This window comes from Ceraceosorus guamensis (assembly GCF_003144195.1).
Source record: "Ceraceosorus guamensis strain MCA 4658 unplaced genomic scaffold IE81scaffold_44, whole genome shotgun sequence".
Taxonomy (NCBI): Eukaryota; Fungi; Basidiomycota; class Exobasidiomycetes; order Ceraceosorales; family Ceraceosoraceae; genus Ceraceosorus; species Ceraceosorus guamensis.
The window spans coordinates 112,451-127,043 of NW_020290039.1; the positions used below are offsets into that span (position 1 = coordinate 112,451).

The window sequence follows — 14,593 nt, forward strand, 5'->3', positions numbered from 1 at the left end:
CAGCTCGGTTACGAAAGCGCTCTGCTTCACCCATCCGGCGTTGATTGCATCGTGCCCAGGACATCTTTGTGCCTCACCCAAAACTCACGCGTGTAGTCAATTGAGATAAGCTCATTGCTGGTCGACACCGGCTTCCGGGCGTCAAGTCGGACACTGCCTGATGGTCGGCGTTCACCTATCGTGCGACTCAGAAATGATTGACACGACTGCGCTGTTGCATGTTCGGCAGCGAGGCTGCAGCAGTCGTCGACCGCATTGCCCAAGCTGTTCAGGTCACCTGGATAAATCGCGGCTCCATTATGCACATTTTGGTTTAGGCGTATGCTGAGATAAATGTACAGTGTGAGTGCGAGAGCAAGCAAAGGGTGGAGCAGTAGCAGCTGCAGAGTGCAAAGGGCGGAGTCTGACCAAGGAATGATCACATGAGTTTTGGGGGGGGGGAGGGGGGCAAAATATGTGTGCACATGTTTGATCTCCGTATGATCACTGGAGATGTATAAAGTACGAGCGAAGAAGCTTGCGATGTTTCCTGAGGAATCTTAGCGATCACAAGTCAGCTTTTCCCGCGACGCTGCCTCCTTTAGACGCATCTTCTGCACGGGTGCTGAGGTCTGCAGCAGTCAAGCCGCTTGGGGTGACCGCGTCCTGACTATGACTAGCGCCAAGACTCAGTAAGGGAATCTGCGCGTGCAGCGCATCTTGAATCCAAGTGTCCCCTGCATGGCTTGATGATGTCGCCGCATCATGAAGTTCAGGGTTCAGCTGTTCAAGGTCCTTCGATGTCGTTGGGGAGGCTTTGAGCTTGAGCGCAAGAGTAGCCTCTGCGCTCTCAGCCCGAACGCGCAAGTCGAGGGCTTGAGCCTCTAAAGTTTCTATTTGAGACTGCATCCGCGTCTTCTCGGCTTCCAGCGCTGCTTCGCGAGTCGCATTGCCGCGAGTTGGTGTGGGACGAAGTGGCGACGCACTCGTAACCTGGTGCTGTGAGGACCGAAGTCGAATAGCGTCGCTTCGTACTAAGGAAAGGTCGCGGTCCAATGTCTCAATACGAGCTGCTTGTGATTCGGAAAGGCTGCGCAAATTTCCGGCATCGTCATCCGATGCTTGCAGCATCATCTCCATCTCGTGCCAGCGTGAGAGTAGAAGCTAGAGATTCCCAACAAAGTCGTCGAGTCAGCCAGAACTTCCACAGCATTGCACAGTCGAGCGACTCACCTCCATCTCGCGTCGCTGTTGATCATATCGGCGAACATCCTCGTCCCACATCGACAGCATGCTGGAAAGTTGCCTGATCTTGACCTCATACTCTGCAATCTGCTTGACTTTCTTCCTGTCTGCCTCGACCTGCTGACGCAGTTCGAACAACTCTTTCGCGTCCTCCTCAAGCTGACGAGCTTGACTTTGAGAGGTAGCCCTAGCGTCTTCCAGGGCAGCTCTAAGCTCGCGCGACTCATTGGTCCACACCTTGCGCTCTTCGCGATAAGTCCTGAGCTTCGCATTCAGCTCGCTTTCCCACGCAGCATGCCGCGATTTGGTGCTCGCAGCCTCCATTCTCTGCTTCTCCTGCGCGGCCATCGTCGCGGATATTCGGCTTCGCAGTGACCTCACGGTATGATAGAGATTCTGTCTTTCAGCCTCGAGAGCCGTGTCGGCTATGCGATCACTTTGAAGCCGACCAATGTGGATAAGATGCTGTTCCTTGAGATACAACTCAAAGTTGAGCTCGTTGCGCAACAAGAGATTCTCTCGTTGGGCATAAGCCAGCTCGTTGTAGACCTCGGAACGGGCAGGTCTCGCAGCTTGAAGTAGTGGGGAAGCGGTGGCGCTCGTCGGGCTCTTCATCCGTTCAGTTCCCAAAGCCTCACCAAGGCTTCCGCCTTCGAGGCTAGGCGGGACCGAGGTGGCAGAGGAGTGGGATGCGGAGCGCTCGCGACGTAGGCGGACCACCTGAGTGAGTGGCGATGGTGGGCTGGAGATGGGGTCTTGAGGCACGGAAATGCCCAGCCGCGATTTGGCGTTCGTCTGCGGACTGCCGCCGAGGTGCATTCTGCTTAGCAATCCGCTGGTAGCGAGGGTGCTGCTGCGGGCAGGACTTAACGCCAGAAGCCCGGTCGGCGAGTCGAAGGCAAATGGGCGCAGGGCGCCGGTGCTTGTCAATGGCGCCGCCCACCTCAGCGCGGCGTACTCGGTAAGCATGCGCGAGTCCGGCGTCGATTCGAACGAGAACTCATGATGACCGCCTCCAGAGCTGTGCGTTGACCCCCGGCGATGCGCAATGCTTTGAGCGAGTGATCCGCTTGGATCGCCAACCAATGTATGCAGCTGCTTGGAGTTCGGCGTGCCAGCGTGTTCTGACCCTCTGCTGGACTGAAAGCGAGAGGCCGCAGGAGTTGCAGTGCCAGTGGAGGTAAATTGCAGCTGACCCAATGGATGCCTCTCTGAGGTTGCAGCGTGCCCCTCATGGCGCGCACCGAGGTGCAAGCTAATGCACTCAGCGGTGATGTCCGCAGGCTCATGCTGCAACCATCTTTGCGTATCGCTGACTTCCTTCTCGGCAGACAGCGAGACTAGAGCGGGATGCAATGTATGCGCTCTGAGAACGGGTGCACTGCGCGACTGCACGGCAAGCTCATCCATCATGTCCTCCCAAGACCCCGCAACGGGTGAGTCGTACTGAGCCTTGCGGAGATAGTCGATGGGCGCTCTGAGGAAACGAATCATGTTGCAGGGAAAGATTCCGTAGAGGAAGGTAAAGAATTGCACGGCATTTGGAGGGCTCGAGGCGACCGTGTCGAAAGAGGATTCTACAGGGAACGAGAGCAGAAGCAGTATCATCAGCATTGCTCGCAGGCAAGTGTGCGCGTCAGAAGGACTCACCGAGCCTTCGCCAATTTAGGTCAGGCCGCGCCAGTAGTCGCTTGCCAAGGCGGTCGACTTCTGCAAACTCTTCATCATATTGTCTGCGCAGCTCCTCCATGCCATCGTCGCTACCAGTGCGGTTTTCCCAGCCCACCCCGAGCTTACGCCAGTCGATGACGCGGGCATAGATGGCCAAAAACGTTGGCAAGCCCCCTGCGCCTCCATTCGCGATCCAATTGGCAATGTGCGGCAGAAGCATCACCAGCGCCGTGATGCATAGCGCAGTGGAAGTGGTAGAAGTGTCGAGTTGAGCCGAAAGCACGAGCATGCGAGGCAGCGCCGTCCGCGTGATGAGAGGAGCATGCATCGAATAGAGTCGCAAGAAAATGCTCAGGAGAAGCAGAATTGGAACGCGAGCCAGAGGATCGTCGAATGATTCTGCTAGGTGGTGAAAGAGCTCTTTAGGTCGTAGCGAACCGAATGCGATCAGGATCGTTTCCAAGTTGCCCTTCCAAGTGGTTCCGACGACGTCGATGAGCGGCGCTGCGTCGAGGTCGCCGGACCAGGGTTGGACCTTGGTAGCTGCTGAGTCCACAATGCCCACATTTTCTGTCTCTGGAGCTGCCAACGTCTGAGCCTTGGCCTCTTGTTCATCTTTTGCCTCGTCTTCATCGTCGTTGCGCTGCCCAATGGCTGTCGCTGAAGCCTCGGAAGTGTACAGGTCAAAGATGCGTTGTGTAAATCGCCTCAGGTGGTCCGCACTGTGCGACTTGGCCGCTGCGCCGGATGCGCTGCGTCGCTCGCGACTTGGCCCCCGCCTCTCAATGGCAGCAGCGACGCTGCCTTCATTCGGGTCCGTCGAGGAGGTGGGATAAGGCGCGTCTCCTCGTTTCCGGGCAGCATCGAGTCCTTCCCTCGGCGGCCAGGCAGCAGTCGGCTCTGGCTCATCAACATATGATGCACTCGGCGTGGCTGCCATGGCAAACACTACCAGATCGCGCGCACGCGAAGCACATTGCGTGCTTGTCAGGTGGTTCTTGAGCAAGGGACGCAAGACCAGGTCCCACCACTCGAGCACTATGCAAGCTGGTCCCAGCAATGGGGACAGCCGCTGCAAGATCTCCACAAGGCTCGACGTGCTCTTCAGGTCCTCTTGGTCCATATCGTCATTGTAAATGTCTAACAGCTCAGCATTCACTTTGCTCGCCAGGTGCGCTCGAAGCTGTGCCTTTGTTGCCGCAACCGCTTGGGCGTTTGTGTTGTTTGCCCCAGAGGTGGAAGCAGTGGATATATTTGCCGCTGCTACAGCAGCCGCAGAAGAAGAGCCAGAGCTCCCGCCGCCGCCACCGCCGCTGCTGCTGCTGCCGGTGGAAGTTGGTGCAGGAGGAAGATTGGGATCGTTGAGTAAGCTCTGTATAGCTGATAGCGCAAGAGGCAGAGCGGTTGCAGACGTCTGCTCGTCTGACACTAAGGCTGCTCTCAGACGGACGGATAGCTCTTTGAGTGCAGCCCGTATAGACTTTGGAACGTCTACCTGGGCCGGCGCTGCACCAGCTGCCCCCGCGCTTGTCGGAGTAAAGTGAGGAGGCGGCATGTCGAGGTGAAAGCTCTCCCCGCTCTCCACGCTCGAAGCCCTTCGATGGGGCGCCTGTGATGAGGGATTACTAGCTGAGCAGTGGAGAGTTGCAGGGCGTTCCCAGCTTGTACGCCTGAATGTTTCACTTTGTCAAGCAAACACGCTCGAGTGTGGCGCGCTGCGAGGAGTCGACAAATTTGGAGTAACGAGACGCGGCCTGACCGAACGAGGTTGACATGAGGTTTGGATGATGGTCTGGAGGTAGTATGCTGAGGCTGGAGCAATGAGCAGCAGATGTTCGAGATGTGGTCGCTAATAGCTTCGATCTCGTGGGTAAGGAGGAACGTGGTACGCTGCCGGCTTGGTGCTTCTGTCGGATACTTGTCAGCCGCGGTGTCGAGCGAGCTTGAGCTTGATGGCAGACGGATTCAGAGAGTTGATAGTGGGGCTCAAAGATGGGGGACGCGCCTGCACCGTCTGTCGCAGGATGTCAAGGCCTGGGCCAGAGATGGTGTGCTAAGGATTGCAAAGAGAGCGGACCGAGCCTATTTCAACCGCGTGAAAATGTGGCTCCTGTGATTCAAGCCAAGACGTGCAACGATGAGCCAAGTCAAGGGAAGTGTGGAGAGTAGCAAGTCAAGGCGAAAGGCGACAGAGTACACCGCACAGAAAAGAGTCGCGGTGGAGAGAGCAGCTCCGCAAGTGAAGATGAAGTGAAAACCAAGGGTATTGAGACGAAAGCAGCTTTGCTGTGACTCAAGTCGGGGTCCACAGTCAGCAGAATCAAAATGTTGAATTGCTGTATCACCCGCCATGATTCAAGATCCGCGCTTCTCATCAAAATAAAGAAAGCCATCCGTGAGAGCGAACAGGCGTCGTGCATGCATGGCTATCATCGAGTCAACGCGCAGCAAGCTGCATGCACGGGATGCACACGCCCGCGTCTCAGTCACGACTGCTCAGACAGTCAGACTCGAGTTCTTGATTGAAGACTGAGATCAATTCATTGATTCAACATTCTGATTGAAGATTGTGATTCAAAGTTGAGTTTTTCTAAATGAGAAATCGCTCTTCTCAACCCTGCACTTCAAAATTTGAGTGCGAATCTTCTAGGATTTTTACTAATTCAAGAGTGTCTGCAATAATATCACATAGCTATATGTGCATAGGGGTGTTCGATCATGCGCAGTCTCACATCGTGATTTGGATGCAGTCTTGAGCCTTATTCAAGCGAGAATAATCTTGAATGGGAGGTACTCATGACCATCTTGCATATGAGGGATAGGCCGAATTGGATGGAAGGTTTCAAGCCATGCGCGGCTCTTTGCTTCACCGTAAAAATAAAAATCACGAATAAAATTGACTGTTTCGATTCTTAATTCAATTGTGATTCGTCTTGTTTCACATCGAACATTCTTGATTGGATCTCGTCAAACGCGCAAGACCGCTTGACGGCCTACCCATACCTTGATCCAAAACGGGCTCCACTCACAAAATTCTTGCATCGACGATTCCCCACTCCTGGTGGAGACCACCCAGGACAAAAAAGTTCACCTTGTCCTCCCAACCGGGCACGGCGCGCAAGAAGGCGGAAAAGGCCGACGCACCGACGCAAGTAAAGCGGTACGTTACAGGCCGGCATGAAATAAAGCGTCATCCGGCCAAAACAAGCTGCCCCCGGGGTCGCATGCATTTTGATTGTGATCCCTGGTTGCTGCTGGTATGCCACAGTCGTGAGTCGCGGACTTGAACGTCAAAGCTTGTTGACAAAGAACTACATTCAAAATTGCACGTAAGCCTGTGTGATCAATAACACATCATATTCTTGCTACGTCTCAAGAGGAACCGTGGCGCTCTTTGCATACAAGCAAGTCTTGAGCCGCAGCTACTGCAGTAGGTGGCTTAATTGTTCAAGATGAACACAAAGGAAGCGCGCGCTGGAGCTAGCTGTGCCGCGGCGCTTCATCGTGATGTGGGATCGAGAAGGGTGCATGGTGTCGAGGTGCAACCTAGCTGGGACTCCATTTCGAGGGACGTATGCGCCGAGACCGATTCGGCGCCTATAAGTACCGCGTCACTCGATCAGCCTTGCTGTTGTGCTGGGTGATATCTAAGCGCAGCGAGCCACACGTCGACAGGGTGGGTATATAAGTGCTGCAGCTGACTTGGTATGATCGTGAGTCTTGATAGGCGGGCGTCATTCTCCAAGAATCGAGCTGCCTTTGCCAGTATTGCAAGCTGCGCACCTGAAAAGCGTAGGCTGATTGATAAGGGTGCACACTTTACAAGCTGCGCGTGCGATTGGGTTGCCACGAAAACCTGATCAGCGAGCACAGTACAGCACAGCACAGCACAGCACAGCACAGTGAAGCGCGTCCGCATTCTGACCATCATCGAACTCACTCCACTTTGGCGAGGCAGCAGACGTTTGATCGTCCATGTCGTCTGTCAGATCAATGGTAGAAGGATCTGCGCTTCTGGTCTGGCCTGCGATATTCCCTTCAGAGGCAGCATGCCTCTCGATCCAGTCCTTTACGCCTGATCTTTGGCCTTGAGTAAGCGTAGCGTTCGACGTGTGCGCAGCTCGGTGTAAATCGCCCCAGGTTGCTCCGCTACCTAATTGATGCGCCGGAGCTCTGGAACCTTTGGCTCTCTCGAGCGGCTTAGCCGGCGGCCGCGCTACAGTAGCTAGCTTCTCTTTGGACGTCTGAACTCGCACAGGCAGCGGCGCCGACGCGCTTGCGGACATGGAATCCGCTTTTTGCCAGCTGCGCTCTTTGTCTGGGGTGGGCAGGCGAAACGAATGAGCATTCACATGATTGAGGTAAGCGGTGGGTCGTCAGCACGGGTCCAGCTCCGCAATGTAGAGCGATACGAGACTCACTCAAGATCTGAGCTAGCCTAGAGTTTCTCTCTTGCGAAGTGAGCTGCTGCGAGCCTTTCGATGCGCCCGTACCCAAACGAGTAGCCGCCGCATCGACATGGCTCACCGCGCTCTGAACGCGAGGAGGAGGTTTAATCTCTGGCTTCTCATCCTCCGTTTCGCTCTCCGATGCGACACCTCTAAATCGCCTCGCAGAGAGCGTGCTCGGCCCAGCGATCGCAGAAGCTGCTCCACCCAGCTCGCGCAAACGTCGCTCAGTCGCTTCCGCTCTCAAGTCGCGAGCAGACTTGCTGTTTGCTTGCTTACGAAACGTGCTGGTGTGTGGTGAAAGTAGCGTGGCGCGATGAGTCCGGGTAGCGTAGAGTGCGCAGCCAACAATCAACAGACTCACGAATTGCGATCCTGAAGGGAAGAGAGCGGCCGGAAAATCCGAACAGGTGTGCTCAGCAGGTGTGTGTATGGCGCCGTCGAAGAGCGCCAGCTTACCTTCTTGTAGTCGTCGTTTTTCGCGCTCGCTGTAGGCAGCCAGTCCCGTCCATCCACGCGACCTCCTCCACCAGGCATTTCGCGCGCATTCCTCCGTGTGCTTTTGCCACTGCTAGGGTCCAGGTTGCGAGCAGTCTGAGCGCCCGTATGCTCCGAAGGTCCTTTAAAGCCTCTGCTTGATCTTCCTCCAACGCTTTGTCTCACACGTTTACGACCCGCACTTCCGCTAGCGCTCCGCCTACTCGCACCTCCGCAAAGTGCTTGAGGAAGTCGACAACCCGGCTGCAGCTGGCTGATGCCCTCGACGCAAGTAGCATCAGCAACTCGTTGACCAGCTGACCAAAATCCGTCCCCAGTATACCCCTCGGACTGGAGTTTACGAACGCTAGTGCACAAGTCCTTGGTGAGCTTGGTGTGACCCGCAGCGTGGTTCATGTGGTGTATGTGTGCCAATTCGTGGCAGAAGACCATGCAAACGAATTGCAAGGACAAGAAATGTCTGGGATCGTCCATGCGTCTCAGCACCAACTCTATGACTTCTCCGTTGTTCCAACATCTTCCCAGGAACTCCTTGTTGGGTTCATGCTCTTGCAGCGTATTCACCTTGAAACTGTGCTCTCTCATCAGCGGCTTCAACATTGCGCACACGTTCTGTAGCCTTTCCAACGCTTCGTGTTCCGAGCCATCTGTTTGAGGCAGCGCTTCTACAAAGTTGATGTAAGGGTTGCGTTGCGTGTCTGGATCATTCAGACGTGTATGGATGGTTGCTCTGCCAGCTTCGGTGGCTCGCTTGCCGAACAATCTGCTTGGCTCGGGCATCCTCAAACATGAGAAGAAGTGAGCGATAGATGCTGAAGACGTGTGGCCCGCCCTGGCAGTAGTTGCGTCTCTCGCTCGCTGGAGCAATGGGGCAGCGTTTAGTCGAGTGTCAAGCTCTCTCACTCTGGACTGTCTGATGGGCTTGCCGAAGGGACAGGCGAATATCGCTGGCCTGATCCGTGTCGTGACTGTGAGGGCGAATGGGAGGACGCGTGAATCACGAAAAAACCACGGAATGAAGGATCACAAACGTCGACATCATGCACGCATTCAAGCGCATGCATCGGGCCACCTCCACACGCAGCGAGCGGTCATGTTGTTCAGCATGCGCAGCAGAGGGCGTGTGCACGCATTCATCGTCAGCCACGCCTTCATCACCTCCTTTCGCTCGGCGAGCTCTTAGCCCTCCGACAAAAGTCTGGCCTGTCACTCAGCAAATCCAAGATTCCCAACCCAGACATGCGCAAAATTGGCATGCTCGTGAATGGTCCACGAGACTCATACCGCGCAGAACAGCTTTGCCATCTGGAATGCCTTGCTTACCCGATTCCCGATTCTGAATGTGATGCGGAGCGACAAAAAAGCTTGGTAACTGGGTTTAAAACTTGCACACGGTAAGAGTCGGCAGTGTCTGTAATCTGCGCAAAAGGTCGACCCAGCCGAAGAATGTCGGACAAGTCTGAGGTTGGTCTTGGATCAGTCAGTCACACTCAATCAAGGTTTGCCCACAGCGCGCCAGCCTCCTCAAGTCCAAGGTCAGAGGGAGGGACATCGAGCACGAAGAGGTGATCGGGCCAAGCCTTGCGACGCACCCTCTTGTCCACATTTGCAAGAAGTGGTACAGTGCTTCTACTCGGCACATGCCACGTTTTGTACAGCTATCTGCGGCACTGCGTGATGAGAACAATTTCCGGCTGCCCACGTTCAGGCGAGACTACGCTACGACTGTCGCATTTGCTCGGAGCCAAAATCCAAAGAGGGCAGCTCAGGTACCCAAAGCATCGATCTGACACTGCTCAGAATATCGATCCTCTTCCACTCCCTTGAGCTTCCGGTGAGGTGTGGGCCGTCTCGTTGTAGTGCCGACGATGTTGATGAGCCTTGTCGATTTGATGGGCCGACACTTGATGCCTCCTGAATCTGCCCTCGATTTTGTTCGGTTGAAAGGGGCTGGCCTGAACGCCTTTGACCAACTGGCAGCTGACACCTGCCATGCGCTGTCCAGAGGCCTTGCGCACTGCCGCCAAGCAGCGCTTCGACCCGCAGCTCAGCCGCACCTCTGCCTGCGTCCAAGCCACCGTCGCGGTCCTGCTCGTCGTTCTGAACGCGCCCATTGACCCAAGGACAAAAGGGTCTGTGCTGAGCTCTAGCGTCCAGAGTTGGTGTCGAATCTTGTTGATTTATGGCGGTGAAATTCCACAAGCCGAGCCGACGAAGACAAAATGCGCACGTCAAAATGGTCGGACTTTTGCTTGGACTTGACGCGGCGCGATTTGTTGAAGTCGCAGTGCTGCCGTCGACGTGCCAGCCGTATAAAGCGAGTTGCAGAGCCGAATCTAGCAATTCCATCCTTTCGCCGGTTGACTCTGTGATTTCTATTTCTTCTGCTGGGAAGAGCCGAGCTCGACCCTCGATCCTTGTGATCGGGCTTGAAGGACGTACCGCGATGCTGAGCTTGACCCTACCCAGCGCTTCTTCACTCTGCAACGCAAGGACACGACGAAGGGAAAGTCTACGCGTTAGAGTTTATCGCTCCTTGAATGGCTAGACCACCGTGAGATACCCGCACTCACTATGCCCACCACCTTTGTATGCTGAAGCTCTGGTGCAGCACGAGAGATCTCATCAGCCACTCGAGGCAAGTCAGACCTGGCTGCCAACCTCGTCAAACGAGTTTGAGGCACACGACACAAGCTCTCTGTCCAAGGTGAGCAGGCCATTTCGGGCGAAGCAGTTGGGGATCAGCATCAATAGCGTGCTTTCGGCTTCTTGCGCACATCGCTACTCACCTTGGCACCACCGAATGCTCCACGGGCACCACTCGAAATGGTGCATCCGAAGCGCAACTGCAGGATCGCCAGACTCCTTCATCGAGCCTGATGCCACGCTCTGGCCTGATTCAGCTCCTCGTGAGCTCGCAGCGTCGTAAGACAACCCAGCCCGGCACGTTGAGCAGCAGACTTTCGAAACCACGCGGTCGAGTTCGCCAGCACCTCGGGCCTCTAGACTCGAGACATCATTGCGCTCCCATCCGGCTCTTGCCAGCAGAAGAGCTCTATCGGGAGGTAACGAGTGCAAGCGCAAAAGACCGCCCAGTCTTTCCAGAAGCTTGGGCAAGGAGAAGGGTGCGTAGCTATCATCGCCGGCGTGAGGAGGTACGAGTTTGGCTTGGGTGGTGGGAGACCCTTGAGTACTGGCACGCACAAGAGCTTCTTTCCTCCTTCGTCGCCTGTCCTCGTGTATACGTGCCAGAGGTTGACCTCGCAGCGCTCTGAGTGCAGTGCGAGACATGGCGCCAGGTGTTGATGTGAGGTACCTTGCTTCCCGCTGCCTTGCGCTCGATCCTCCGAAACCCGCATCCCCGATCGAGATGCCACCAGTGCTAGCAATGACCCTGGCTTTTCCCTTGCTCGAAAAGGCTTCGTCATGAGGGAAAGTGCCGAGCGCCGAGTCGAGCTGCCTGAGTAAGGCTCCAAAGCGCGGTCCTGTCAGGTGCGCATAGCCGTGAGGCAAGGAGCGTGAGGATTGACCAGCTTCCGTGCTCGGGATTGCAGGGTGCTGTGGGGGCGCAGTCGATGCCACCGTGGCGAAACCTGTTGATGCTGATGAAGCCAAGTAAGCGTGCGATCGGGGTGTAGTGAGATCGTTCGGCTCTTGCGCCGTGATTACAGGAAGGAGTGATGGTGACACCTCCGCTGCTCCGGTCGGTGCTTTGCCGCTTGGCGGGACAGCTGCTACGCTGCTCTCCATCTTCGATCCCTCTGTCCCCGATCAACGAGGTGCACAACGACGGAGAGGTAATGGTGGTGGTGGGCTCTTGACACATGCGTGAGTTAGTCGCATTCTTGATTTATTGTTTGTATGTTTTTAGATCTTGACGTGAACGCCGCGTCACGTGGTACCAACCCCGCTGCGTGCGCGGATTAAGCCAAGCGCTGCACCCTGACTTATCACTTGTGAGTCGTGACTGCTGATGAGTGAACAATCACGAATAAACAGCGCGCGTGCATGAGCCATGCAACTTTAATAAGCCTGCAAACCTGAATTGAGCAACGTAGCCTAAGCGCTTCGTCCAAGTCTGCTCCATTGAGGTCATACACGACTCAGGCTCGACACGATACATGACAAGACAAGACAAGACAAGACAAGAGGTGATGGTCTGGCCTGCTCTCTGGCCAGGTCTGGTGGTGCAGTCAAAAAGTGTGCAGTTGTGAGTACGAGCATCCGCTTTTTTGTGCGTGCTTATCGAGTGCTTTGGGTTGGGAAGTGGAGGTCGACCAAAGCTGACATGAAGCTCTTCTGCATTTGATTCACGATTCACGATTCACGATTCAAACTCAAATTTAGGAATTACGTACACCGGTGCAGCACAAAGGGAGCCGGTGGTGAATACGATCTCTGGTTCTTCCCAATCACTCGATTACGAGTGCATCTTTGGAAACAGTCATACCTCACTCCCATGCGGCGCAGGATCAGACACGTCGCTTCCCACAAGTCCTGCAGCCACGTCGATTGTCTTTCGACCCTTCACTTGCGAGCTTGAGACCTTGCTGAGCTGTTTTGCTCCCCTCCTCGCGACCCGCGTCCCACACAAGTGCATGCTCGCGGCCTGTTGGCAAAGGCATTGCGTTCTACCGCCTCTTGACAGCCTGATAACCTCCCACCGAAAGCCAGCCGCTCGCTCTGTCCCAATCTACCATCGATCCATTTACGGTGCTGCCACTTCACTGCTGCACGCACGCGCACCATACAGCGGCACACCAGCCCGTCTGAGAGGCGACTCGGCTCCTTCACGCTCCACCACTGCTCTTGCTATCTATGATACTCCTTCGAGCATGGATGCCGACATGACGAGCGTGGGACCGAGACCGCTGGCGACGCATGAAGAACAATGGCGAGGAGTGCAGCACAAGAAACGCAAGACTTATCGATACATAGCTGTGGTAGCCTTGCTTATACGGCCTCAGGATGCAGATGCTCGATGTCGGGTTGAAGAGTTGCAGGAGATGCGAAGTACTTACGACGCTGCGTATCAGCGCTGGGAACCGCACGTTACGCTCGTGCCTCCCTTTGAGCTCAGCATCGAAGCCGAAAGGGGCGCTTTAAGAGAAGGACAAGCCTCGGCGAAGCGATTTACCCACAGTGTTGATGAAGGCAGCGCCAAAGCCGATGGCTCACTCGCTCCTGCAGCGTTCTCGCACGTGCAATGTGCGCGGACTTCAAATGAGTCAGAGCCTGCGTTTCGAGACCCCGAACGGATGGAACGAGGTATCTGGAAAGACAGGGCGGCAGACATATCCTTGAAAATTCAGCGAGCTGTGACTACGCACGAGCCATTCAAGCTTGTCTTTGATACTTGGGGAGCGTTCAAAGTCAGAGCGTACACCACTGTCCACCTCAAGCCGCGTACGGATGGATGGCAACCACGAGATGCCCCAAAGCGAAGCGCTGACGAGTGCCTAGACGATGCAGCCTCTCCGAGCCTGGACGCAACATCGAATGCACCGAATGGACATGCAGAGGTCTGCGCATTACAGAGAGACATCGAAATTGCTCTGCCGGAATCTGAGGATTGCGCTTTTCGGAGAGGAGGCTCCAACACCTCCAAAGGTGGTGGAGGAGGAAGATCCAAAGGAGCACCTCGCAGCAAAGAAAGCGGTGCGGCCAATTCTCAACGAAGCAAGGAGCACGCCTTCAAACCTCATTTGACCGCAGGACAGTACAACGTCTCTTACGAGCAGAAAGCGGGCCAGTCCGTGCAAGAGAGGGACGCGAAGAGGCAAGATGTGATCAGGAGGGCTACGGATCTCACTAGCGATCCGACTCGATGCATACATCTTGAGGTGGACAGGGTCTTCTTGCTGGGCAAGCCTATTGGTAGGCCAGGCCCCTACGATATCTGGGATGAGATATCCTTGAAGGCTGCTGCGCCATGATCACGTTCACATCGGAGCACTGCATGTACAACACCACAATCCAGCGTTGTGGCTGTGCCGAGATACCATATTTGCTTGACAGCTCAGCGTGTGAAGACGATCACAATCACGAATGATTGAATGATGCTTAGCGTGATATCACCACGAAGGGAAAGGTATTTCAGACTCACACGATGGAGACACCCTTCATTCGCCATTCGTGTAGCTTACCGCTTGTGACTGACGCACGTAAGGTGCAGGTGACCGAAAGAGGAGCTTGCTTCGAAGTTCTGGGTCACGGGTCGTGTGAAGCCTGTATAGCTGTACTACTCTTGACTTGGACTACTCAGACTCCTAACACTGTACTACAGTAAGAAGAGCGGGCACCACTCACACCCAATCAGGCATATTAAACTCGTGACTCGTGCTTGAACCAGGTTTTTGAGTGCCTGTTGACCAACTCGCGACTTACGACTCTGACTCAATCAGCGAATGACTGTCAACTGACTACCCTCTGATTCCCTTCAAAGCCTGGTCTGAGTGAGTGCTCTACGACTCTTTGACTGCTGCTGCTTACATATCTCGTAACTCGTTGACTCCAGTTTGATGAATGATGCCGCCACCAACTCCGCTGCTGCGCGCAAACCAAAAAGTGCTGCTGCGCATCAAACAATCAAGAATTTTGAATTTAAATTCAAGACTCTTGACCTGGTTTGGAAGGTAGCGGTATTTGATTCTTGATTGTTAATGCAACCAGCTTCTTTGGGGCCATGCAAGGCACACACGGACTCTTGACTCTCAATCAAGTCTGAGTCAAACTCTCACAACCTTGCATTC

General features: G+C 55.1%; 5 protein-coding genes across 5 annotated transcripts; 2 read left to right on the forward strand and 3 right to left on the reverse strand.

Annotated features, from left to right (window-relative positions):
• Nucleotides 1-546: 546 nt before the first annotated feature.
• On the reverse strand, nt 547-4,450 carry IE81DRAFT_330971 (hypothetical protein; the record flags this gene model as incomplete). Its single annotated transcript, XM_025515217.1, has 3 exons — nt 547-1,143; nt 1,213-2,801; nt 2,875-4,450. 3 exons carry the CDS (start codon nt 4,448-4,450, stop codon nt 547-549), a joined length of 3,762 nt encoding a protein of 1,253 aa, XP_025368522.1.
• A 2,134-nt stretch (nt 4,451-6,584) lies between these two features.
• IE81DRAFT_178416 (WLM-domain-containing protein) lies at nt 6,585-8,834 on the reverse strand. The gene is made up of 5 exons (XM_025510684.1): nt 7,803-8,834; nt 7,708-7,718; nt 7,317-7,630; nt 6,836-7,213; nt 6,585-6,721 (listed from the first exon to the last, which is right to left on the reverse strand). Exons 1-5 carry the CDS (start codon nt 8,619-8,621, stop codon nt 6,630-6,632), a joined length of 1,614 nt encoding a protein of 537 aa, XP_025368523.1. The 5' UTR covers nt 8,622-8,834; the 3' UTR covers nt 6,585-6,629.
• Nucleotides 8,835-9,753: 919 nt separating this feature from the next.
• Nucleotides 9,754-10,587, forward strand: IE81DRAFT_178444 (hypothetical protein). The gene is made up of 2 exons (XM_025510685.1): nt 9,754-10,338; nt 10,415-10,587. The coding sequence occupies exons 1-2, from the start codon at nt 10,024-10,026 to the stop codon at nt 10,550-10,552; spliced, it is 453 nt and encodes a 150-aa protein (XP_025368524.1). The 5' UTR covers nt 9,754-10,023; the 3' UTR covers nt 10,553-10,587.
• IE81DRAFT_178450 (hypothetical protein) lies at nt 10,531-11,810 on the reverse strand. Its single transcript, XM_025510686.1, has one exon. The coding sequence runs from the start codon at nt 11,589-11,591 to the stop codon at nt 10,623-10,625; it is 969 nt and encodes a 322-aa protein (XP_025368525.1). The 5' UTR covers nt 11,592-11,810; the 3' UTR covers nt 10,531-10,622.
• An 878-nt stretch (nt 11,811-12,688) lies between these two features.
• Nucleotides 12,689-13,777, forward strand: IE81DRAFT_348415 (hypothetical protein; the record flags this gene model as incomplete). Its single annotated transcript, XM_025516254.1, has 1 exon — nt 12,689-13,777. The coding sequence occupies one exon, from the start codon at nt 12,689-12,691 to the stop codon at nt 13,775-13,777; it is 1,089 nt and encodes a 362-aa protein (XP_025368526.1).
• Nucleotides 13,778-14,593: the final 816 nt, after the last annotated feature.